The 23,117-nt window shown below is 46.0% G+C and overlaps 1 protein-coding gene across 6 annotated transcripts in view; it reads right to left on the bottom strand.

Annotated features, from left to right (window-relative positions):
- Positions 1 to 23,117, bottom strand: part of Vps8 (vacuolar protein sorting 8) — a 972,138-nt gene that overhangs the window by 627,708 nt on the left and 321,313 nt on the right. For all 6 annotated transcript variants that reach the window (XR_008608392.2, XM_055061192.2, XM_055061196.2 and 3 more), the window contains exon 14: positions 13,761 to 13,844. Coding sequence is in view for 5 of the 6 variants with exons in the window: in XM_055061192.2 (XP_054917167.2) it covers positions 13,761 to 13,844 (84 nt within the window). In the remaining variant the exon portion in view is untranslated. The remainder of the gene's footprint in view (positions 1 to 13,760; positions 13,845 to 23,117) is intronic.

Raw genomic sequence — 23,117 nt, 5'->3', positions numbered from 1 at the left:
AACCCGTACCTGCGGAATGGCAGCCTGCGGTCCATCCTGCATCAACACTTGGCGGAGTAAGCAGCGACACCACGACAGAGCATGTGAACCCGAGCGGCAATCAACAGTTGTTCTACCCCCAGATGGCCCAGCAACACCTCAGCCAGCGCCAAGGGAGCAAACTAGGGAAAATATAGAACCACAAGGCCCACAGTGTTCACAGTGATCCTGGAGAACACCCCAACACTCTGCGCTCATGTTAGCTGACTGTGTCTAGACAGGTGTCTCAACGACATCGTCTGCGTGGAGAGCGAGCTGTCTACAACTCTGTTACGCTTCTTTCTTTCGCCAAGTAGGAGCGCTAAAGTGTTGGGGTCATCATTATCTGTCTTCTGCTAGCGGCGACAGGCCTCTTATATTTTGTTGTAGCGCAAGCTGAACGACAGGAACAACAGAAACCACCGTGCTTGAGCTACAACAAAATAGAAGATGCCATACCAACAAGCCCATACAGTTGCCCTCATTGGCGTCAGGCCCTGCATTAATGTATTTTGCTGTGAACACTCATATAATGCGCAATGTTACTCCTTCTGTGGCACTACCCTAGCTCTTGCCGATTCTGTAGTACTATTTCCCATACTATTTGCAAAGAAAAATTGAATATTATTACGATATTATCCAGCGATGCTCAAGAAACGAGACGCCGCCTCATGGGGTACTGCAGAAGCCGCCGCTTTCTCTCGTCTTGTTACTCTTCTCTCCTCACAACCCATTCTCTCCCACTTCGACTCTGATGCCCCTACAGAATTGCGTACAGATGCCAGCGGTCATGGCGTAGGTGCCGTCTTAGCCCAGCGTCAGCGTGGCCAGGATCGCGTTATTGCTTATGTGAGCCGCCTCCTCACACCATCGGAGCACAACTATTCCATTACGGAACGAGAATGCCTTGCTGTAGTCTGGGCGGTTGCGAAGTTCCGTCCTTACTTTTACGGTCGCCCTTTTTTCGTAGTCACTGACTATCATGCTCTCTGCTGGCTCTCTTCGCTAAAAGATCCTACAGGCCGGCTTGGTCGATGGGCTTTGAGGCTACAAGAATTTTCATATTCCGTGGTGTACAAGTCTGGCCGCCTGCACCAAGACGCTGACAGCTTGTCGCGTTACCCTGTTGACGACTCTGACTCCTCTAATATTGCCAGTGCTTCTTGCGTATTCTCTGTATCACAGCTGCTTCATTTCGCTGACGAGCAACGCCGTGACGCCTACATCAGAGCACTCATCGACCGTTTTGAACACTCTCCGGCCGATGCTACTCTATGCCTTTTCGTCCTCCGCGACGGTGCTCTGTACCGTCGTAACCTTCATCCGGACGGCTCTGAGTTCCTACTTGTAATACCTAAACACCTCCGCTCCACCGTTATAGAAGAGCTCCACGACGCGCCAACGGCAGGACATCTCGGCGTATCTCGAACCTATGACCGTGTACGTCGCCGTTTTTTCTGGCCGGGTCTTGCCCGTTCCGTACGACGTTACGTCACCGCTTGTGAAGCTTGCCAACGACGCAAGAAGCCTTCCCAGCTCCTCGCTGGTTACCTGCAGCCGCTCGACATTCCTGCGGAGCCCTTTCATCGTGTTGGCTTAGACCTTCTCAGCCCATTTCCGGAATCTACATCAGGGAACAAGTGGGTTGCAGTCGCGGTGGACTACGCGACCCACTACGCCGTAACCCGTGCTCTTCCGACCAGTTGCGCAACTGATGTTGCGGACTTCCTCCTACATGATATTATTTTGATGCATGGTGCTCCGCGTCAATTGCTAACAGACCGTGGCCGTACGTTTTTGGCCAAAGTCATCGACGACATCATGCGTGCCTAACATCATACATAAAATTACCACCATCATACATCATCAGACATCATACGGCATAAATTTACCACCTCCTACCATCCCCAAACGAACGGCCTCACTGAGCGCTTAAACCGCACCCTTACGGACATGCTATCCAAATACGTTTCTGACGACCACCGTGAGTGGAACCTGGCTCTACCTTACATTACCTTTGCATACAACTCTTCCTGTCTCGAAACTGCTGGCTTTTCCCCCTTTTACCTCTTGTATGGCCGCGAACCAACGCTACCATTGGACACTGTGCTTACGTCCGCCACAGCTTCAACTAGCGATTATGCCCGTGATGCAATCGCCCATGCTGACCACGCTCGCCAACTTGCGCGCGCTCGTCTACAAGTGTCTCAAGACAAGCAGAAGCAACGCTACGACCTCTGTCACCGTGATGTTCATTTTGTGCCCGGCAGCCTCGTGTTGCTTTGGTCACCTTCGCGTAAAGTTGGCCTATGTGAAAAACTCCTTTCTTGTTACACAGGTCCATATTGCGTGCTCCGTAAAGTGACCGATGTCACCTATGAAATCGTTCTAGCCACGCCCACTATGTCCTCCACTGTGACAACCAGTGACATTGTCCACGTCGCCCGACTCAAGCCTTACAACTCTCCACGCGCCTTGGATATTTAACAGCACCGTGACGGTGCTTTTGCCGCCGGGGGGGGGGGGGGGGGGGGGGGTAGTATTACGGTATCATCGAGCGATGCTCAAGAAACGAGCCGCCGCGAGAACGACGATGAAGTTGGTCGGTGCGCTTGGCGCGAGTGAGTGTCGACCTGGCTGCCTGGCTCCAGTGTAAATAGCCTGTAAATAGCCTCTTCTGTCTGTGTCTTTCCACACGCAACAATATGTAACTAGAAACCACCTACCAAGCTCGTTCTTAAATCTTGATTTGCAGTGCGGTTATCTAACGTTGTAGGTCTTACTTAGAGCGTTTCAGCAAGTTTTCTGCCTCTACGTCTCTAAATGTGCTTGTATTGTGTGTCAAGGCGAAAATTTCTGTACTGTCACCTCAGTTGTTCATAAGCCTACAGGAAGTGACAGAGATGTATTGTGTGGTTGAGGCCGCGTGCACATTTATGTTTGGGTGTACAAGAAGCTTTCAATTTTCTATAATGCGAGTACGACTCCACCAAACAGTATTTTGTTTGCCCCAGTGCACAATGTTAGCATTTGATAGACAAGGCGGACACTACTCGGCGTAAATAAAAGAGTGGAAAAGAGTTCACTTGCAAGTTACCTTAGATTCGAATAACCATAGTTATATGTAACTTGCATGGTTACCACGCACACTGCTGTACTCTGCAAGCCGCGGTCCCTCGCTTTGTAAGCACAACTTGAAAACTGGGGTAGTTGCCCTTTTAATCTTGCAGCACATGCATTTCAGACAATCTGTGCAATTTATTGAAAAAATACCTGATGAACAGCTAGTCAGCATGCACTCTCCCACTTCAGCGTTGGGAAAAGTATCACAGTAAAAAAAAAGAGCATGGCCTAAATACCACTGATAAGCACAATTTCGGGATACAATTACCCAGTGTGACTACGAGTGACTCGAAAAGAACCTTTCTGTGCTTCATCCTGCGTGCAACCAAAAAGCTGTACCCTGTATCCCCAGTAATCACTTACGCGAGAAAAGTAACACATTTACATTCAAGATGAACATCACTTATTACCATGGTTGACTGAACATAATATTTGCATTTTGTCTGAACTTTTACAGAATTTTATACATGCTTGTTGTGATTGTGCCATAAGGTTCCACGCTTTCGCACTGGAAAATGATGCCTCCTATCTTGTTGCACCCTTAGTGAGAGAAGCGGAAACTATGAAAAAGAAAGAAACCGATTCCCGCACGTCATCAAGACACCTCTCTGTTCTTCCCCTACGGTCCAGACTAACAAAAGGAAGGGGTTTTGTGTACCGAACCTGACCGTTAAGCAAAAAAGTGACATAGTTAAGCAATGGATGGATGGATGGATGGATGGATGGATGGATGGATGGATGGATGGATGGATGGATGGATGGATGGATGGATGGATGGATGGATGGATGGATGGATGGATGGATGGATGGATGGATGGATGGATGGATGGATGGATGGATGGATGGATGGATGGATGGATGGATGGATGGATGGATGGATGGATGGATGGATGGATGGATGGATGGATGGATGGATGGATGGATGGATGGATGGATGGATGGATGGATGGATGGATGGATGGATGGATGGATGGATGGATGGATGGATGGATGGATGGATGGATGGATGGATGGATGGATGGATGGATGGATGGATGGATGGATGGATGGATGGATGGATGGATGGATGGATGGATGGATGGATGGATGGATGGATGGATGGATGGATGGATGGATGGATGGATGGATGGATGGATGGATGGATGGATGGATGGATGGATGGATGGATGGATGGATGGATGGATGGATGGATGGATGGATGGATGGATGGATGGATGGATGGATGGATGGATGGATGGATGGATGGATGGATGGATGGATGGATGGATGGATGGATGGATGGATGGATGGATGGATGGATGGATGGATGGATGGATGGATGGATGGATGGATGGATGGATGGATGGATGGATGGATGGATGGATGGATGGATGGATGGATGGATGGATGGATGGATGGATGGATGGATGGATGGATGGATGGATGGATGGATGGATGGATGGATGGATGGATGGATGGATGGATGGATGGATGGATGGATGGATGGATGGATGGATGGATGGATGGATGGATGGATGGATGGATGGATGGATGGATGGATGGATGGATGGATGGATGGATGGATGGATGGATGGATGGATGGATGGATGGATGGATGGATGGATGGATGGATGGATGGATGGATGGATGGATGGATGGATGGATGGATGGATGGATGGATGGATGGATGGATGGATGGATGGATGGATGGATGGATGGATGGATGGATGGATGGATGGATGGATGGATGGATGGATGGATGGATGGATGGATGGATGGATGGATGGATGGATGGATGGATGGATGGATGGATGGATGGATGGATGGATGGATGGATGGATGGATGGATGGATGGATGGATGGATGGATGGATGGATGGATGGATGGATGGATGGATGGATGGATGGATGGATGGATGGATGGATGGATGGATGGATGGATGGATGGATGGATGGATGGATGGATGGATGGATGGATGGATGGATGGATGGATGGATGGATGGATGGATGGATGGATGGATGGATGGATGGATGGATGGATGGATGGATGGATGGATGGATGGATGGATGGATGGATGGATGGATGGATGGATGGATGGATGGATGGATGGATGGATGGATGGATGGATGGATGGATGGATGGATGGATGGATGGATGGATGGATGGATGGATGGATGGATGGATGGATGGATGGATGGATGGATGGATGGATGGATGGATGGATGGATGGATGGATGGATGGATGGATGGATGGATGGATGGATGGATGGATGGATGGATGGATGGATGGATGGATGGATGGATGGATGGATGGATGGATGGATGGATGGATGGATGGATGGATGGATGGATGGATGGATGGATGGATGGATGGATGGATGGATGGATGGATGGATGGATGGATGGATGGATGGATGGATGGATGGATGGATGGATGGATGGATGGATGGATGGATGGATGGATGGATGGATGGATGGATGGATGGATGGATGGATGGATGGATGGATGGATGGATGGATGGATGGATGGATGGATGGATGGATGGATGGATGGATGGATGGATGGATGGATGGATGGATGGATGGATGGATGGATGGATGGATGGATGGATGGATGGATGGATGGATGGATGGATGGATGGATGGATGGATGGATGGATGGATGGATGGATGGATGGATGGATGGATGGATGGATGGATGGATGGATGGATGGATGGATGGATGGATGGATGGATGGATGGATGGATGGATGGATGGATGGATGGATGGATGGATGGATGGATGGATGGATGGATGGATGGATGGATGGATGGATGGATGGATGGATGGATGGATGGATGGATGGATGGATGGATGGATGGATGGATGGATGGATGGATGGATGGATGGATGGATGGATGGATGGATGGATGGATGGATGGATGGATGGATGGATGGATGGATGGATGGATGGATGGATGGATGGATGGATGGATGGATGGATGGATGGATGGATGGATGGATGGATGGATGGATGGATGGATGGATGGATGGATGGATGGATGGATGCTATGAGGGTCCCCTTTGAAATGGGGTGGTGGGTTGCACCACCAAGCTCTTGATCTTATTTTGCCTGATGTCCTACCTATCTTCAAAAAAAAGAAGAAAGAAAAGAAACCGACACAAAGAATTCCCAGCATCAAACTTTCTGAACCACTATCGGGAACTTTTTGTACACCTCCGCTGTTTGCAGTCACCTTACTTTTCTGCCACAGAAACCTCCGATTGCTTTTCTAGGTATACTTTGTGGCGCAAAATACATTTCTTGAAAAGGGACAGAAGAAAGGAAGACAGTGAATTGTGTGTTCACCGCTATCGTTGTGCCTTGAGTGTAGCCTAATTTTCTGGGTACAGGTGGCCCAATAAAGAGTTAGTTTTGCCGTTCACAGTTTTGCTAGTGTTGTTTATCGTCACTACCACGTGTCTATATAGAGTAAACTCTCAGTTGTACGAACGTCAGTTTATCGAATATTTCAGAATAACGAATAACGAACAAAAAATCCCCAGCAGTTTTCTTATACATACTATGCAAAAATGTTTCACTTAAACAAACTTCGGAACAGTCAATATTTCAGTTTAACGAACTCGCTCAGAGGACCAAGGCTTGCACTGCACTGCACTGCAGGCGCAACCGATGCCTGCCCTCATCAAACCGCTGCTCCAGCGGCAATGTAACGTCACCGGCGCTACCGTGCCCCTGGGGCAAAGCGGCGGCGTGGACAATGAACGGCAACGAGGCATGGCCTCCGAGATCGCCCGCACAAAACGAGCAAGCATGTAATCTCGGAGACCATGAACAAAGTAAAATCGCTGGCGCTTACAAAGCCGCCAGAGCAAAGCAGCGATCTGTCACACCACAAACCACGTGGTGTGTGTTTTTTTGCGACCGGCTAGTCGTAGCATGGTCGTCATCTCTTTCTTTCCAGTCTCGTCGGTTCCGCGTGCGCACACAAACGACCCACGTGGTGTGTTTTTCATTGATATGTACAAATTCCATTTCACACATTTCTAACACTATGAATGCCATGTCTTTTGCTCCATGAATTGCACTTCAAACTTTTGACTCTGTATGCCACGTCTTATGTTGGTCTAGTGAATATTCAGTTTAGTGAACTTTCAGTTAAGTGAACTATTCCTTCGGTCCCTTGAAGTTCACTCAAGTAAGAGTTCACTGTAACATGCAAATTTCAACTGATATAGCCTATATGTCGTGGAGACAGGCTTGTGTGACCTCACCCTGCAAGTGCATTCAAGAAAGGACACGACGCTCCTTCATACCATGACGCAAAGGGCGCTACGGCCGGGTTCGTCAATATGGCGCAGAGAAGGCAGCACCACAGACAGATCATCGACAAATGCGTGTTTATTAACCCCGAATGCCACACAGTGTGACAGTCATGGGTTGTGGGCAAAGGCTCACTGCAAGACAAGACCGATCGAGTACATGCACCTGTACTAAACATGACATCATGCAATATACTCATGTCATGCCATGTACATTAGGAAGTTTTTGAATAGGCGCCGCAAAGGTTCTGCAGGCAAAAAAGTGTCAGTGCCACTGCACATGCGCGAGATGCAAATAGGGTTTTGTGTTTGCATCAACGACGCTACTCCACTGAAATAGCGCAGTGATCTAAGCTCAATGCAAAAGTTTTGTGTCAATGAACATGGCGGCACCCATCGAAGTGCTGGCTCTCACGGTGTATGACATTTGACCTCATTCACTAATACCATTCTTAACTATGCACCACGTGCAATTCTGATCACAGCAGCTCTTTTGCAAAGTCCCGCTATCACCCATAAACATCCAAAAAGCCTACCGTTAATCCTAAAATGTGACATCCTCCTACGGCAAACTCAGCGGTACCATGCTGGCGGGTTCGATGAACACCGAAATAAAGCGCCCGTAAGATGGTACTACAACGTACATCTGACAAGAGAAAAATGCGCAAATGATGAGCTGGACAACTCCGACAGGCCCACAATTCTATCACGCTATGGATGTACACATTAGTGTAAGAGCAGGAACATTTGAGTCTTGCGAAATATTCTTGCGTGCGCATTTCAGCCTTGAACTATGTGTAAAACAATGCATCAAATTTTTAATTCTTACAAGTTTATTTCCTTTTTTATTGTTGTTATTCATGAATAACAACAGCTCAGTGGGCACGAGAGAGCAGCTACCATGCGGTCGCTGCTAAGCTCTCCTTTCTGCTTTCTTGTGCTGATTGCTGTTTTCGGCTCATCGTTGTCACCGTCTAGCACGTGTGCTACGTCTACATCTCTATCGAATTTCCTGCTGGATCCACCGCCACAAGCAGCTGACAACAGCCTTGATTATCTGAGCATGGAAGACGTCATCATCTTCACGCCGGTATCAAGTGGGACACGGACACTGCCGCCAGCGGCAGCACTGCAGCGCTCAGATTTAAGCAACTGGCATCAGCAAGGCGCTTCCAGTGGGCACGGGAGAGCAGCTACCATGCGGTCGCTGCTAAGCTCTCCTTTCTGCTTTCTTGTGCAGATTGCTGTTTTCGGCTCATCGTTGTCACTGTCTAGCACGTGTGCTACGTCTACATCTCTATCGAATTTCCTGCTGGATCCACCGCCCCAAGCAGCTGACAACAGCCTTGATTATCTGAGCATGGAAGACGTCATCATCTTCACGCCGGTATCAAGTGGGACACGGACACTGCCGCCAGCGGCAGCACTGCAGCGCTCAGATTTAAGCAACTGGCATCAGCAAGGCGCTTCCAGTGGGCACGGGAGAGCAGCTACCATGCGGTCGCTGCTAAGCTCTCCTTTCTGCTTTCTTGTGCAGGTTAGTCAGTCTGAATCGCTTTTTTGTAAACGTACAAACAATGTCGGTTTGCTGCTCTTCCCTTGCCCACAAGTGCTGGCTGCCACTCTGAGTGATTGTGTCTCTGTTGCTATGTTGCTCTTACTTTCCGGGGATGTAGAATTAAACCCTGGTCCCCATACTGAAGCTCAACATAAGCACAACGAAGTTATGGCCGCCATAGCTGCTTTGTCGTTAAAATTTGACACGCGACATGCCGAGATGATGAATGCCATAGCTGAACTAAAGGCTAACCAAGAAAACCTTACTGAGACCGTTTCAGACCTTTCCAATAGAGTGACTGCCGTGGAAGCTGCGGTTGAGTCTTTTGAAAATATGCCTTCAGGAAGTGATATTACTACCACAGTCCATGAAGCAGTTTCAAATGAAAGCGCTGCGCTCGCGTCAAGACTAGACGTTCTGGAGGACCATTCAAGACGCGACAACTTGATCTTCTATGGTATCTCGGACAACGTATCAGAAACGTGGGCTCAATCAGAAGTCCAGATCCATCACTTTCTTAGAAATTGTCTCAACATGACTCCCTCGGAAGCCGCAATCCATAGGGCTCATAGGCTAGGCACATACGTTGTCGGCAAGACACGGCCTGTTATAGCTAAGTTTGTGTCTTCCAAGATGAGAGACCATATACTCTCGCAAAAAGCGAAGTTTAAAGCCGATGGTATTTCAGTCGGCGAAGACTTTTGCAAAGCCACTCGTCAATCGCGGAAAGCACTAAATGACTTTGGCAAGGCCAGCGGCCAGTCTTTTTCTTTGCGACATAACAAACTAATCATAGGTAAAAAATGTTACGTTTATTGCGCAGCTACAGATGAAGTATGCGAGATCGGACCAGCTAGGAGCGCGATTACCCCAACAAACAACAAACCATCGGGTCCACAATCTTCACATTTGGGTGCAGCATAGCTATCTCGTCTTCCAAAGCAAGCAAACTCCTTATCACTTCTTTTTACAAATGTCCGAAGTATCGCCAACAAACGCACATCACTGTCATCACATATCGACGCATGCTCAGCTGATATAGTTGTGCTCACCGAAACATGGCTTTCAGCAAAAATTAAAGATAGTGAAATACTAGACTGTCAAAAAACATATAACTTTTACAGGTACGATCGCGATTTCCGTACGGGCGGAGGTGTACTGATTGCCGTGAGCTCTGCTATCCATTCCTTGACTATCTCCATTGACTCACCATTAGAAATAGTTTGCACTCGTGTTGCTTTTCCCACTGGCGACCTCATCTTTTGCGCGTGTTATAGGTCCCCATCCTCCACTACCAATTTCTGCACTGACCTTCATGATGTCCTTAACAAATTAGTTGTTCGATACCCAAAATCACATTTGTTCTTACTAGGTGATTTCAATTTTCCAAACATAGTGTGGCAAAACGGTGTTCCCTCCCTTAAGCAGTCATCTTCCGAGTGCACCCATTTTTTAGACATCTGCGCTGATTTTAATCTAACTCAGCTGATTCATGAACCCACACGCACTACCAGCACTTCGTCTAATACTTTAGACCTCTTTTTTACAACAGCTCCAGATTTGGTTTCTCCTCCAACATACCTTAAAGGAATAAGTGACCACTCGCTTCTCCACTTGACACTTAAGAAGAAAGTTCGCTCGAAGAACACCGTTAAAACTATATGTGATTACAATGCCGCCGATACCACATCCATTTTAAATGAACTAGAATCATTCATTACTGACTACACAGACAACTTTTTTGAACGTACCGTTGAAGAGAACTGGTCATTGTACAAGAACAAACTGCTAACACTAATGGATCGCTATGCACCTAAAAGAAAGATTGTTTCGAGTCCTTCCTCGCCATGGTTTACTGGAATTCTGCGCCGTCTGCGCAACAAAACGAAACGTATTTTTCGTCGCGCCAAAGCAACTAACCTTCCCGAACGCTGGGCAGCATATCATTGCATTCACGCAGAATATATTATCGCTATTACAAATGCAAAAAAGATATTTTCGATAACACCCTCCCATCACTTTTACAGCCTAATCCACGTAAATTCTGGAATATTGTTGGTGGCAAAGAAAGCAAAACAATCCAACTAGCCCGTTCTGACAATGTCGCGATCCCTCCGAACCAGTGCTGTTCCGTTTTGAATGATGTATTTGCTTCCGTCTTTCACAAATGTGCTCCTGCCATTCTACCGTCGGTAACTAAATGCTCCTATTTACCAATGAACTCCATTTATATAGATTGGGTCGGCATACAAAAGTTCATTGAAAACCTGAAAATATCTTCTTCATCAGGTGAAGACTCAATTAACTGTAAAATGCTTAAAATTACTGAACCATATTCTTCCATTATGCTTTCGATGCTCTTTTCCCAGTCTCTAGGTTCCTCAGTTCTTCCAAGCGATTGGAAGGTTGGCAAGGTTGTTCTGGTCCCTAAATCAGGTAACACGCATTCCCCCGATAACTATCGTCCTATATCACTGACAAGTATACCATGCAAAATATTGGAGCATATTATACATTCTCATCTTATTGATTTCCTTGAGTCTAATTTCTTCTTTTCGAATGAACAACACGGTTTCAGGAAAACATTTTCATGTGAAACGCAACTCATATGTTTTACTAATGACCTATTTACCCATACTGATATGGGCTTCGATGTAGACTGCGTGTTTTTGGACTTTGCAAAAGCTTTCGACACTGTTTCACATGATCTTCTCATTCTTAAACTTAGCATGCTTAACATTGACCCTAATGTACTAAACTGGATTAAAAGCTTTCTGTCTAATCGAACTCAGTACGTTTCAGCTAATGAATGTTCATCCTCTCGCACTTCCGTAACATCGGGTGTACCACAGGGATCGGTACTGGGACCCCTGCTTTTCCTGATTCACATAAACGACCTTCCTAAATGCATTTCCCATTCATCTATCAGGCTTTTCACAGATGACTGCGTCATTTATCGCAAAATAACTAACCCCACTGATTCTGATAAGCTTCAAGACGATCTTAGAAGCATATCCAACTGGTGCGATAAATGGCTCATGCGACTAAACGTTAATAAATGTAAAACAATGCATGTATCGAGCCGTACTAACACTGACAATACGCGTGTTTACTTACTTCACGATACTTCTCTTGAATCCGTCAACTCGTACAAATACCTAGGTGTCCATATTTCACGTAACTTATCATGGCATACGCACATCAAACACGTCACTAATAACGCTAACCGGGTTCTTGGATACTTGCGTCGAAATTTCTCTGCTGCGTCTATGCCGATAAAGCTTACCCTCTACAAAACATTAGTGCGACCAAAGCTAGAATATGCATCCACCGTATGGGATCCCCATCAAATCACACTGATAAACACTCTAGAATCCATCCAGAATCGCGCAGCACGTTTCATCTTATCTAACTATTCCCGTTACGCCAGCATTACTTCCATGAAAAACACACTTACATTACCGGAGCTTTCATTGCGCCGTAAATATTTTAGACTGTGTCTTTTCCACAGGCTGTATCACCACAACCCAGTATTAAAGGATCATCTTATTACTCGCCCTTCATACATTTCATCCCGTTTCGATCACATGTTTAAAGTTGGTGTTCCATATTTTAAAACAAAGATGTGTCATAGTTCTTTTATTCCTAAAACCAGCGCCGACTGGAACGACCTTCCTCCCTCCATCGCTGCCATTTCTGACGTTGGCAATTTCAAGACTGCTGTATTTTCTGCCGTTTTGTAATACCTATTATTGTATAATTATGTACTTTTTTTTTCTCACTTACCACTCCTTTCTGTAATGCCTTCGGGCCAGGAAAGTATCCGAAATAAAATAAATAAATAAATGAAGAGTACATATATACCAACTCAAAATAGCTTTTTCTCATTTTACGGTCACCCTAAAAATATTACAGTAAATGTTTTTCGAAATAAGTCCCGAAGAAGAAATGGAATCTGCAATAAAAAAAATCGACCCTGGGCGGTCGCATATGGCGAAATCGACTCAATGGGTTAAACCTTCATTCTGCTAATGACGACCATACATGCTCCAAAGAAACTTGGTTGTTTGTTTAAAGCATGATTCATAATGGGCAGTATTAGGACAACTTGAAACTGTATCAAATACTGGGATGCCAACATTGTTTTATAATGATGGTCAAAAAGGCTATTATTCCATATTTGATTCAATTCAATTTTGGCGCTATTTGATTCGGTCTCAAAAATTACTGCTCGCACACCTACACTCCGAACAAGAGTCACCCCTTTGGTTCGACATTACACGAAGCAAAGCATTAGTTTTGGCCCTCACTTGTCATCATCCACCGTGTTTACATGGGCAAGACTAAAGGGCTTCATTAAGTGTATGTGCAACAGAAGGGTGTGCTTTATTTTTCAAACTTCTCAGTACGCAGATTTTTAAACGAATTCAAATTATCTCTTAATGTCACTTTTATTTTCAGGATTATTCCTAGAAATAACTAAAAGTGAGTGGCAGATATTGCCCTTCACCGTTGTACATTGCCTTCTGTACAATGGCAGTAGTCAAGTGAATGCGCCAACACAGTAGTGTCACGAAACTCAAAATCCAGCCAAGCTGGTACTACAGGTCTGACCTGGAAAAAGCGCTAAGAGCTTAGATGCATTCCACACTTTTAAAGATATAGAACCTGCTTGAATATAAGAGCCCCCCATCTGAAAGCCATAAAAGCGCAATCTTTAACTGCAATAAAAAAAGAAAAACAATTACTGCACTTACCTCAAGTTCCTCCTGTGATCTTACATCAAGCACGTGCAGATTCTCTGATGTATCTAAGGCTGCCAATGTTCGAGAGTTCAGCCACTGAGTACAAGAAATAAATAAAAAGAAACAATGCAATCAAATACGGTAAAGCATTGCCAAGGTAAACTTTGGTACCCATTCCCGCAGTCATGTTTACTCAATCTCTCCTTACAAACCAACTGTAAGTATGCATTTTCGACAATGAAAATTTCTTTTTGCCCTGCAATCATTTTTTAAACATAGGTGCAACATATATTACTTGAACACAGTAGACATGCCACCTCTGTTAATTTAGTCATGCCAAAGTGAACTTGTAGCACGTGCACACTTTAATTTGTCTAAATTTATCACTGCACACAACAACCTTAACTTGAGTTCTTGAACAGCAATTTTTTCTTTCTATAGACACGTGTATTTTATTATATCAACCCTAAATTACAATAGCTGAATGAATGCAAACAGGTAAGTATTATGCAAAGAAAACAATGGTACAACAGACACTTTAATGGCATTTCTGCATGAAAAGTAAAACCACTTCTAAAGGTATTCCAACCTCAAAATGCAGAAAAGTAGTGCAAGAAGAAAAGCAGGGGAGATTAACAAGTTCTTTTTCCAAATTATTAGTCAATGCTTTGATAATTTGTTTGTCTACAGTCATTATGAACAATGAAGATACTTGACCCTTGTGTTTTTGTAAAACAGTGGCAACACCAACAAATGTTGATGCCTTTTTTATTTCTTTTCTGTTACATGACAAAAGAGAATTAGCTAGTAATTTGAGAATGTGAAAGATACAAGCCTTACTTGAAGAGGCTTGTAAGACACGAAAGTTGATGGGGAGCCAGGAGTGATGGAAAATTATTGGTGTGGATTACAGCAGGTTAACCCTCACTAGTACAATTTGCAACAGGCATAAGGAGAGTGAAAGAAGGGGAGGGGAAGGCGAGTCATCGTCGGTCAACTACTGCTGCGCATGCGTCAACATTAAACAATATAAAAGAAACCATAACACGGTGGACACAGGCCAAACTGCTTAACTTCTAAGGAACTTAAGTTCTTTATCACAAAGTGCTATGGAAGGGGAACTAACACAGGTGGCTCCTAACTGACACATTGAAAATGCCTCAAAGATTTCTCTGGTCATCTGATTGCTGTACCTTTTCAACACACGTGTGTCGTCAAGGAGTGGAGAACAGCCACACTTGGCACAATGAACAGCCAGATTACTGCCAGTCTTAATCTTGACACAGTGCGCATGCTCACGCAAACGCTCATTGATACAGCATCCTGTTTGCCCTATGTAAGTGCAGCCGCAAGAGGTGGGAATGGAATACACTACATTGGTACTGCAATCTACAGGCTTGGCGACATGTTGCTTATTGCATGGTCCAGGTGTTCTCCGGCTTTCGATGATTTTTTTTTTTTTTTGCACATCCTTCCCAACTTGTTAGGCGCAGTGAACACAACCTTTATACCAGCCCGGCCTGCGGCTTTCTTGATGCGATGGGACACACCATGTATATACGGGATCGCAACAGTCTTGGTTAATACATCACCCACTTCGTGCTGTTTCTTGGGGGAACGAGCCTCTTGCAATAAAACTTCCGCCAAGGATGACAGCAGCTGTTAAGGATAGTCACTTGTTTTAAGCCGCTGGACTTGATTGGAGAGGCTGCTGGACATCGAGTCGTGGCAAGAGCGAACGACCGCATTTCTAACGACCGCAGGTCTAGGAAGCGGCCAAATCCGCTTCCTAGACCTTGCACTACACCTCCAGGAAGGGCACACGTGTTGGATGTATGCCCCGCATTCCAAAAAACACCTTCTCCTCTACACATCCAACCATTCTAAAGTGGTGAAGCACTCCATCGCCCTAGGGGCCCTTAGAAATGCGGTCGTTCGCTCTTGCCACCACTCGATGTCCAGCAGCCTCTCCAATCAAGTCCAGCGGCTTAAAACAAGTATCTGACATCAGCCCAAACTGCCAAGTCCACGCCGTAGACAGGATCACTGTACTTCCCCCTTTCCCTTTTCGTGCACAGTGATGTCCGTGTTCTTGAGCAAGCTCTTCTTAGAGGAAAATGGCTACCAACCTCTGGAATGGTGGAGCATGATGTCAACCATCTCCTGACGCTGGATTGGGAAAGGCAATGGGACCAGGTTGACGGAGGGGTTAAAAAGAGCAGACTGATGCTTGGTGGCGCAGATCGGCAGCTGGAACTTGAACGTGATCAGCTCATCTACAGTATTTCTGCATCATTTGTATACATAATGTAATATAAACGTGTGTGTGTTTAAAACGTCTTGGATATCTGTTCTGGCCTCAAATTCCCTCACTCTCCCACAGTGAATGGATATCTCACATCCTCGGACTCCCGGTCACAACAGCGCCAAAACTTTCATTATTTCAATCTTAAAATTGGCCTTTGCAGGATAATTAGAACTTGACCAGTAAACATGAATGCGCCTGACCCCTATGGTGACCCCAATAGCAACCCCTTTAGTGGCAGCGTTTGTCTTGGCAGAGCTTAGGGGACAGTGAATGTGTTGAACACAAGTCATCTGCCATCAAAAACACCTATTTTCAACCTGCCCAAGGAAGATTTTCAAGCAATAACCATAGCTCACAATGTCCGATTACGAGAGAAGGGAAACCAAGGGGCTCTATTTTTGTTAATCATGACCCCATTAAGCCCAGAGACAATGAAGCCAAGGAAAGCACAAGGGAAATTAGCTGTGGTTGAAATTGAAATGTGCAAAATGATGAAAAAGAAAAAAAGGGAAATGAAAGTGGACAAAAAGATGACTGGCTGCCACTGGGGGTCGAACCCAGACACTCAGCATTACTCGTATGTTGCACTACCAATTGTGCTACGGTGATGAAGATCACTCTGGCCACTATCTTGGGCGGGTATTTATGGCACTGCCATTTGTTGGGTGTATTGGTAAACTGACATTAAAAGCATATTTAGCGCCAGCGAACAAGGACAGAAGGGAGACGACACCACAATGTGCTAACTTCAACAACTTTATTTTCAAGAAACAACCACCTATTTAACCCATGCACAGTGGCACCCCATCACCAAAATTTTTAACCATTCAAAAAACCCGTCTCCTTATCTGACAAGTCGACTGAAGGGGCGCTAACACACGTATCACTATTCCGACAGATAGCCTGAGCTTCAGTAATCTCTCGCACATCTTTATCTGAGTGCTTCACACGAACACGGCAGGATCCATAAACCGGCGCACAGCTGCATTCCTGACAGTGAGTTCACAGATGACTGTATTGCTTATTTCTCCCATTTAGACTATGTTCTGTTAACCGGTCATTAAGACACCTTCCCGTCTGTCCGATGTATTTTTTTTTCCCACAGGACAGCGAAAGCTTGTGAACAACAGCTTCTATGCAACCCACTGGTGCTTTACGATGATTCATAGAGCATCCGACAGCTGGCTTACAATACGAGTCCGTTAACCGACATATTTTCGCAAGTTTTTCTGGCGCTGAAAAGACCACTTTTGTGTTCACATGGCTAGCCATTTTTTAAGCCTATGTGCCGTTTTTTGCAGATAGGCCAGTAGTGCTACCTTCCCTCTGCGTTCCGTCCGTTGATTTGCCACGTCCCGAGCTGTGCTGTCTGACACGCATATATTTAGCAGCCCTTCTATGACTGAAACCTGCACTTACTCCAGAAACCCTGTTGCTGACAACCTTCCCGACTGATCCATAAGACTCATATAGATCTTATGGTGGCAAGATTTCTTTAAGGCATTTCCAAAGCACAAGTTGGCAATGCTCCTTGACGAGCATCGAGTGGGCGGGCCGATATGGCAACAGGGGCTGCCTTGGGTTTATACTCCCAACATGTGTGCCGTTCCATGAACTCGAGCTGAATATCTAAGAAACGCAGCATGTTATCAGTTTGCTCCTCAAGCGTGAGAGTAAGTGGCCTAAGGCCTGCAGAAAAAACTTCGTAAAGCTTGTCTACTGTAGAATGTGCATCTGGTTCGAAAACGACTAGAAAGTCATCAATGTACCTCACAACTTTAACCACCCTGTGTTCCGACAAGGTATGTGACAGGTCTTTGTTATGGTTGGCTAGTAAATGTCACTTAGTATAGGTGCCAAACATGAACCGATGCAGACACCCTGCTTGTGAATGAATATTTAGTCATTCCATGCTACATACATCGAGTGAAGGTAGCAATTATTAAGCATCTAAAAAAGCCTGAACCAATAAACCGGCTGAATTTTGAAATGCAACCACGTCATACTCGTCGATGCACTCTTCTACGCATGCTATTAGTTTCTTTTGAGGCAAGGAGTAGTACAAGTCCTTTATGTCAAAGGAGCAAGCTTATATGCTTTTGCCAGAATTTTCTTTCAGGAAATCTATGATTTCTTCAGAGCTTTTAACCAAAAATGGGTTGTCAATATGAATAATTCTGAGTTTTTCCCGCAAGAAAAGAGCAAACTTTTTTTGCCATGACCCGGCTTCTGAAACTATTATCTTTAATGGGCCCTTGGGTTTGTGCCGCTTCGCACTAAACATGATATTTATGTATTCATGATACTACATCTAGCCCTGGGAGTGTTAGCCAATGCCACTCAGAGCCATGGTGGGCAGATGTGAAACATCCTTTACTGCCCGATGGCGTCACGTAACACATGAACTTAGGAGAGCAGGCACGTGGCTAAAAGAAACCCTCGTATGCTATACCTAATAACATCACGGCTGCCAGATTCTAGACCCTTGATATGAATGAATGAGAGAAGAAGAGAAACCAAGGAGCTTGATTTTTGTTAATCATGACCACATAAAGCCAACAGACAAAGAAGCCATGGAAAGCATGGGAGAAATTAGCTCAGGTTGAAATTGTAGAAAATAATCAAAAGGGAAATGAAGATAGATGAAAAGATAACTTGGTGCCGGTGGGAGCTGAACCCACAACCTCCGCATCCCGAGCTCCCAACAGCAACCGGTTATTTTCCATTTTCATTTCCCTTTTTTTCATTATTTTATACATTTCAAATATCACCAGAGTTAATTTCCCCTATGCTTTCTGTGGCTTCATTGTCTGTTGGCTTTATGTCGCAATGTCTGATTATGTTATGTGTACTTTTTTTTTTTTCAAGAAAATTGGGCCAGAAACTGCCTCGGGGTGTCTACCAAGTTCACATTTTCAATTTCCCTGAGTTCTCCAGGTTTTCTCTGAGCGACAAAGAACTTTATTTTATGTCAAGATAGGCTGACACCATGTCGCCCAATGCTGTCACTCTAGAGTAAGCATATAAAAAAAAGAAGTTAATCCAGTTTGAATAGTAAGGAGTAGCGTTTATCTTATTCAAAATAGAAAACTGAAGGTAGGGGATAATAAAATGCACAGAAAATAAGATAACTTCAAAACAGAAAAATGATGAAGTCCATTGTAAATCGAGTCGAACATTTTCAAATACAAATAAAGAGAGATGCATACAGAAGCAAATATTTTCGAAAATCAGCTATTTCTATCAAGTGATAGCAAGATCATTGGTATTAGGCCCGAACTTTGCCACAAGTGAGATTTTCTCAGCAGTTGAAAAGTCAACCTTAACTGTCATCATATGCTTTTAGCCCATGCACATTGCTTCCGTTTTGTGTTTCACTGCTTTCAAGAACTTATTTTGGTTTGGATGAGGGTCATCTTTGCGTCAGCCAACACTTCACTTTTTGAGCTTAAGCTCCTTCAAATAGGAGGCGGCACAGTTCTTTCCTGATCATTCCTCAATGCGACGGTCATTGCTGTTCTTGTCGTCGTTCTGCCACAGCGTTTGCCCCACAGACCACTTGAAGCACCTTCTTGGTCAGTTATACAGTCAATGTCCGATTTTTCGTACTCCTTAAGGGCCACAAAAACGTCCAAAAAATCAAATCGGGCAGTCCGAAAAAATGAATGCATGTCTTTTATGGCCCTTAAGGGCTCAAATCCTCACAGGCACGTCCAAAAAAGCTCTGAAGGCCTGCTAGTACACTTATTAGGCATATCAGTGCTCTTACTGTAACAGGAGATGGCGGTTGGACACATGCATAATTATGGAATACGTACTGAGTCGGCCGTGATGACAATTGCCCTTTCCCACACTGGTTAAGCTTCGCCGCAATACTTCACGTACGCTTCATTGTGTAATATCCCAATGCTGAAGCGAAGCTGCCTTTCGGAAACCGGCATTGTGCAATGTGCCATGCTTTCTAAGCTTCGAAGCCAATCGCGAGGATTACAGAGGCAGAGTCGGTGCCATTACTGACAACGGCGAATTCTTTCAATGAAAAACACGGCACCCAACGGCAAGAACCTTAATGGCAAACATCGAAGCAGCTAAGCCTAGCGTTGCCGCAGTGGTGGCTATGGCTGCCAGCGGATATGTGTGCGAGAGCGCCGGTTTGAGGCGGCCAGGTAATCAAAACAGCAGCGATGGTGGCTTTGATTAATGCCGTTTCGGACCTGCGGTCACGGCAAAAACCCTGGAAAATCAGACAGCGAAGGGTTCTTGCGACAGCAAAGGGTTCTTGCGTCCGAAATTACAGACATTCTCATATATTAACACTATGGGGCATGTGGTGGTCCCGCGAGATCGTCCGCACTATCGGGCATTTCACAAAAAAACGGCCGTACGGAAAATCGGTCGTTGACTGTACACTGGCAACTCCTCCAGCTGACAAGACGGCATCAACGACAATTCGTTACTTTTCCTCTCTTTTACTTGAGCCAGCAGTAGGGCGACTATCGTTCCCTTTCAATAAAATGACAGCTAATTTTCCCTGACTGAAGCACAAATTTCCCTAAGTTTTCCCTACTTTTTTCCAGACTATTCAAAATCCCTGAGAATTCCCAGTTGGTAGACACCCTGCTGCCAGCATGGCACAATTGAATACAAAACCAAAGCCGCTTCCACACCATTTGTATGCTTTACCACATAGCACGAATGCACTGCAGCAAAGCTGACATTAAATATTGTGGAGTGAAGCTGACTTTAGAAAACCGGTCGCCATTGTACAACACATATTACACCTTTTCCCATTTTTCTAGCTGAAAAGTTGGGTACACATTGGATTTCTATTTCACTTGTTTCCTGATGTAGATTCTGGAAATGGGCCGAGAAGGTCTAAGCCAACACGATGGAAGGGCTCGGCAGAGATGTCGAGCGGCTGCAGGTAACCAGACGGGAGCTGAGAAGGCTTCTTGAGTCGTTGGCAAAGTTCACAAGCAGCGATGTAACGTCGTACAGAAAGGGCAAGGGCTATACGTGGGAGCGGGTAGACATCCTTCTTAGTAATGTTGTTCAGATGACGGTAGTCTACACAGAAGCGCCATGTGCCATCCTTCTTCTAAACCAACACCACAGGTGACGCCCAGGGACTCGAAGAAGGTTCAGTAATGTTTTTATCTAACATTTTGTTCACTTCACTTTGAATTACTCGGCATTCTGAGGCAGAAACTCGATACGGTCGTCGGTGAATAGGCGCAGCATCGCCAGTAAGAATCCGATGCTTGACTACGTGCTCTGGCCTAAAGGGCCATTGTCGAAGCCGAAAATATCTCGGTAGGACGATAATACTTGGCAAACGTCTTCAGCCCGAGTAGAGGACAGGTCCGTCGCAACCATTTTTTTCATGTTGGAATCGGCGCCCGAGGCTGGCACGAGGGGCCAGCGAAGCTCGCCAGAACCATCGGTTTATAACGCTGCCACATGATGGTCGCCGAGACAATCAACGTTGGCAAGGCAAATACCTTGTGGTAGAATTTGCTTAGCCAATCCGAAGTTAAAGACAGGTATGCGAGTGCGGTTCACAGTAATAGTGAGTATAGTGTGAGGCATGGTAACGTCATAATGTAGTGGAATGTCGGGCAGAGGAGTGACGAGGTACTCGCCATCAGGAAATGGTGGGGAAGACAACAGTTCAATAAAGGCTATTGACTTTGGTGGCAGGCGAAGAAAGCCGGTGGGGCATAAGCGACACTGGGGGGCGTCAGAAGGTTCTGCGAGAATCGGCAACTCAAGGCAAGGGGAAGGGTACTGGCAGAGCAGCCAATAAGGGCAGAATGCACGGAGAGAAAGTCGAGGCCGAGAATTAGGTAGTGGGGGCAATGAGCAATCACGGTGAAGAGGGCAGGAGTGTGGCGGCCGGCAATGCTGACACGTGCCGTACACATGCCGACGATAGGCACAGTACCGCCATCCGCAATGCGGATGACGCGTGATGACGCTGGGGTGAGGAGCCTTTTGAGTCGTCGTCAGAAGGCAGCACTCATAATAGAAAGATGTGCGCCTGTATCGATGAGTGCAGTGACAGGATAGTCATCAACGTCAAGGAGGTTTTGGTTCGTATGTAACGTGAGCAGAGGATTTGAGGGCAGGGTCGACAATGCAGCTTCACCTCCAGAAGCTGCAGTGCCTAGTTTTCCGGCTGGGTCCGGGAGGCGATAGGCGGCGAAAAGAAGCGGCGGGGATGGGGCGAACGAGACTAATGGCGTCGAGGTGAAGGCGAGCGGCTGTAGCGAAGGTTCGGAGCAGGGGCATCAGCGGCAGTGGGTTCATGGCAGGTGGCATAGGGAACAGAAGCTCCAAAGGTGCGGGAATCTGTGGCGGCGTATGTCCGAGAAGGCGGTGGCCATCGGTTGCAGCAGTGACGAGCGACGTGGCCGATGCGACAGCAGTGGAAGCAGATTGGTCGGTCATCAGGGGTACGCCATTCGTACGGGTTGCGGTGAGATGTGGTAGAAAAGGACTGTCGAGGGACGAGGAGGGCCAGTAGAGAACTGGGAAATGCTGGATTGAGATGTTGAACACACGGAGTTCAGATCCATGTTCTCAAATTCCTGTTTGACTACAGCCTGAATCATGGCAATCGTGGTTGCTGGCGGCTCGGGAGGCGTCGCGGAGAAAGCTGGCAAACAGGCGGCCTTGAGCTCGCGGCGAACAATACGGGTGACGTCGTCACAGGTGGTGGCCTGACACGGCCGACCCTCACATGTCGACATAGCAGCAGTGTTGGGTAGCCGCGTGATGTGGTGTGTGATACGGCGGCTCTTAGCTTGTTCAAGGCAACGGCATTCTTTAATGATGGCGTCGATTGTCGAGACGTTGCCGAAAACAAGCAAATTGAAAGCATCGTCGGCGATGCCTTTTAGAACGTGTGACACTTTATCTGCTTCAGAGGTAACATCGTCAGCTTTGCGGCATAGAGCCAAGACATCGAGGATGTATGAAACGTACGGGTCTGTAGATGTCTGAACACAAGACACAAAAGCCTTTCTTGCGGTAACCTTGCGGCCAATGGGGTCGCCGAA

The sequence above is a fragment of the Dermacentor andersoni genome, chromosome 1 (genome assembly GCF_023375885.2).
Source record: "Dermacentor andersoni chromosome 1, qqDerAnde1_hic_scaffold, whole genome shotgun sequence".
In the NCBI taxonomy this organism is placed as follows: domain Eukaryota; kingdom Metazoa; phylum Arthropoda; class Arachnida; order Ixodida; family Ixodidae; genus Dermacentor; species Dermacentor andersoni.
The sequence above is the reverse complement of the archived record's forward strand: the minus strand, read 5'-3'. Positions and strand labels throughout refer to the sequence as shown.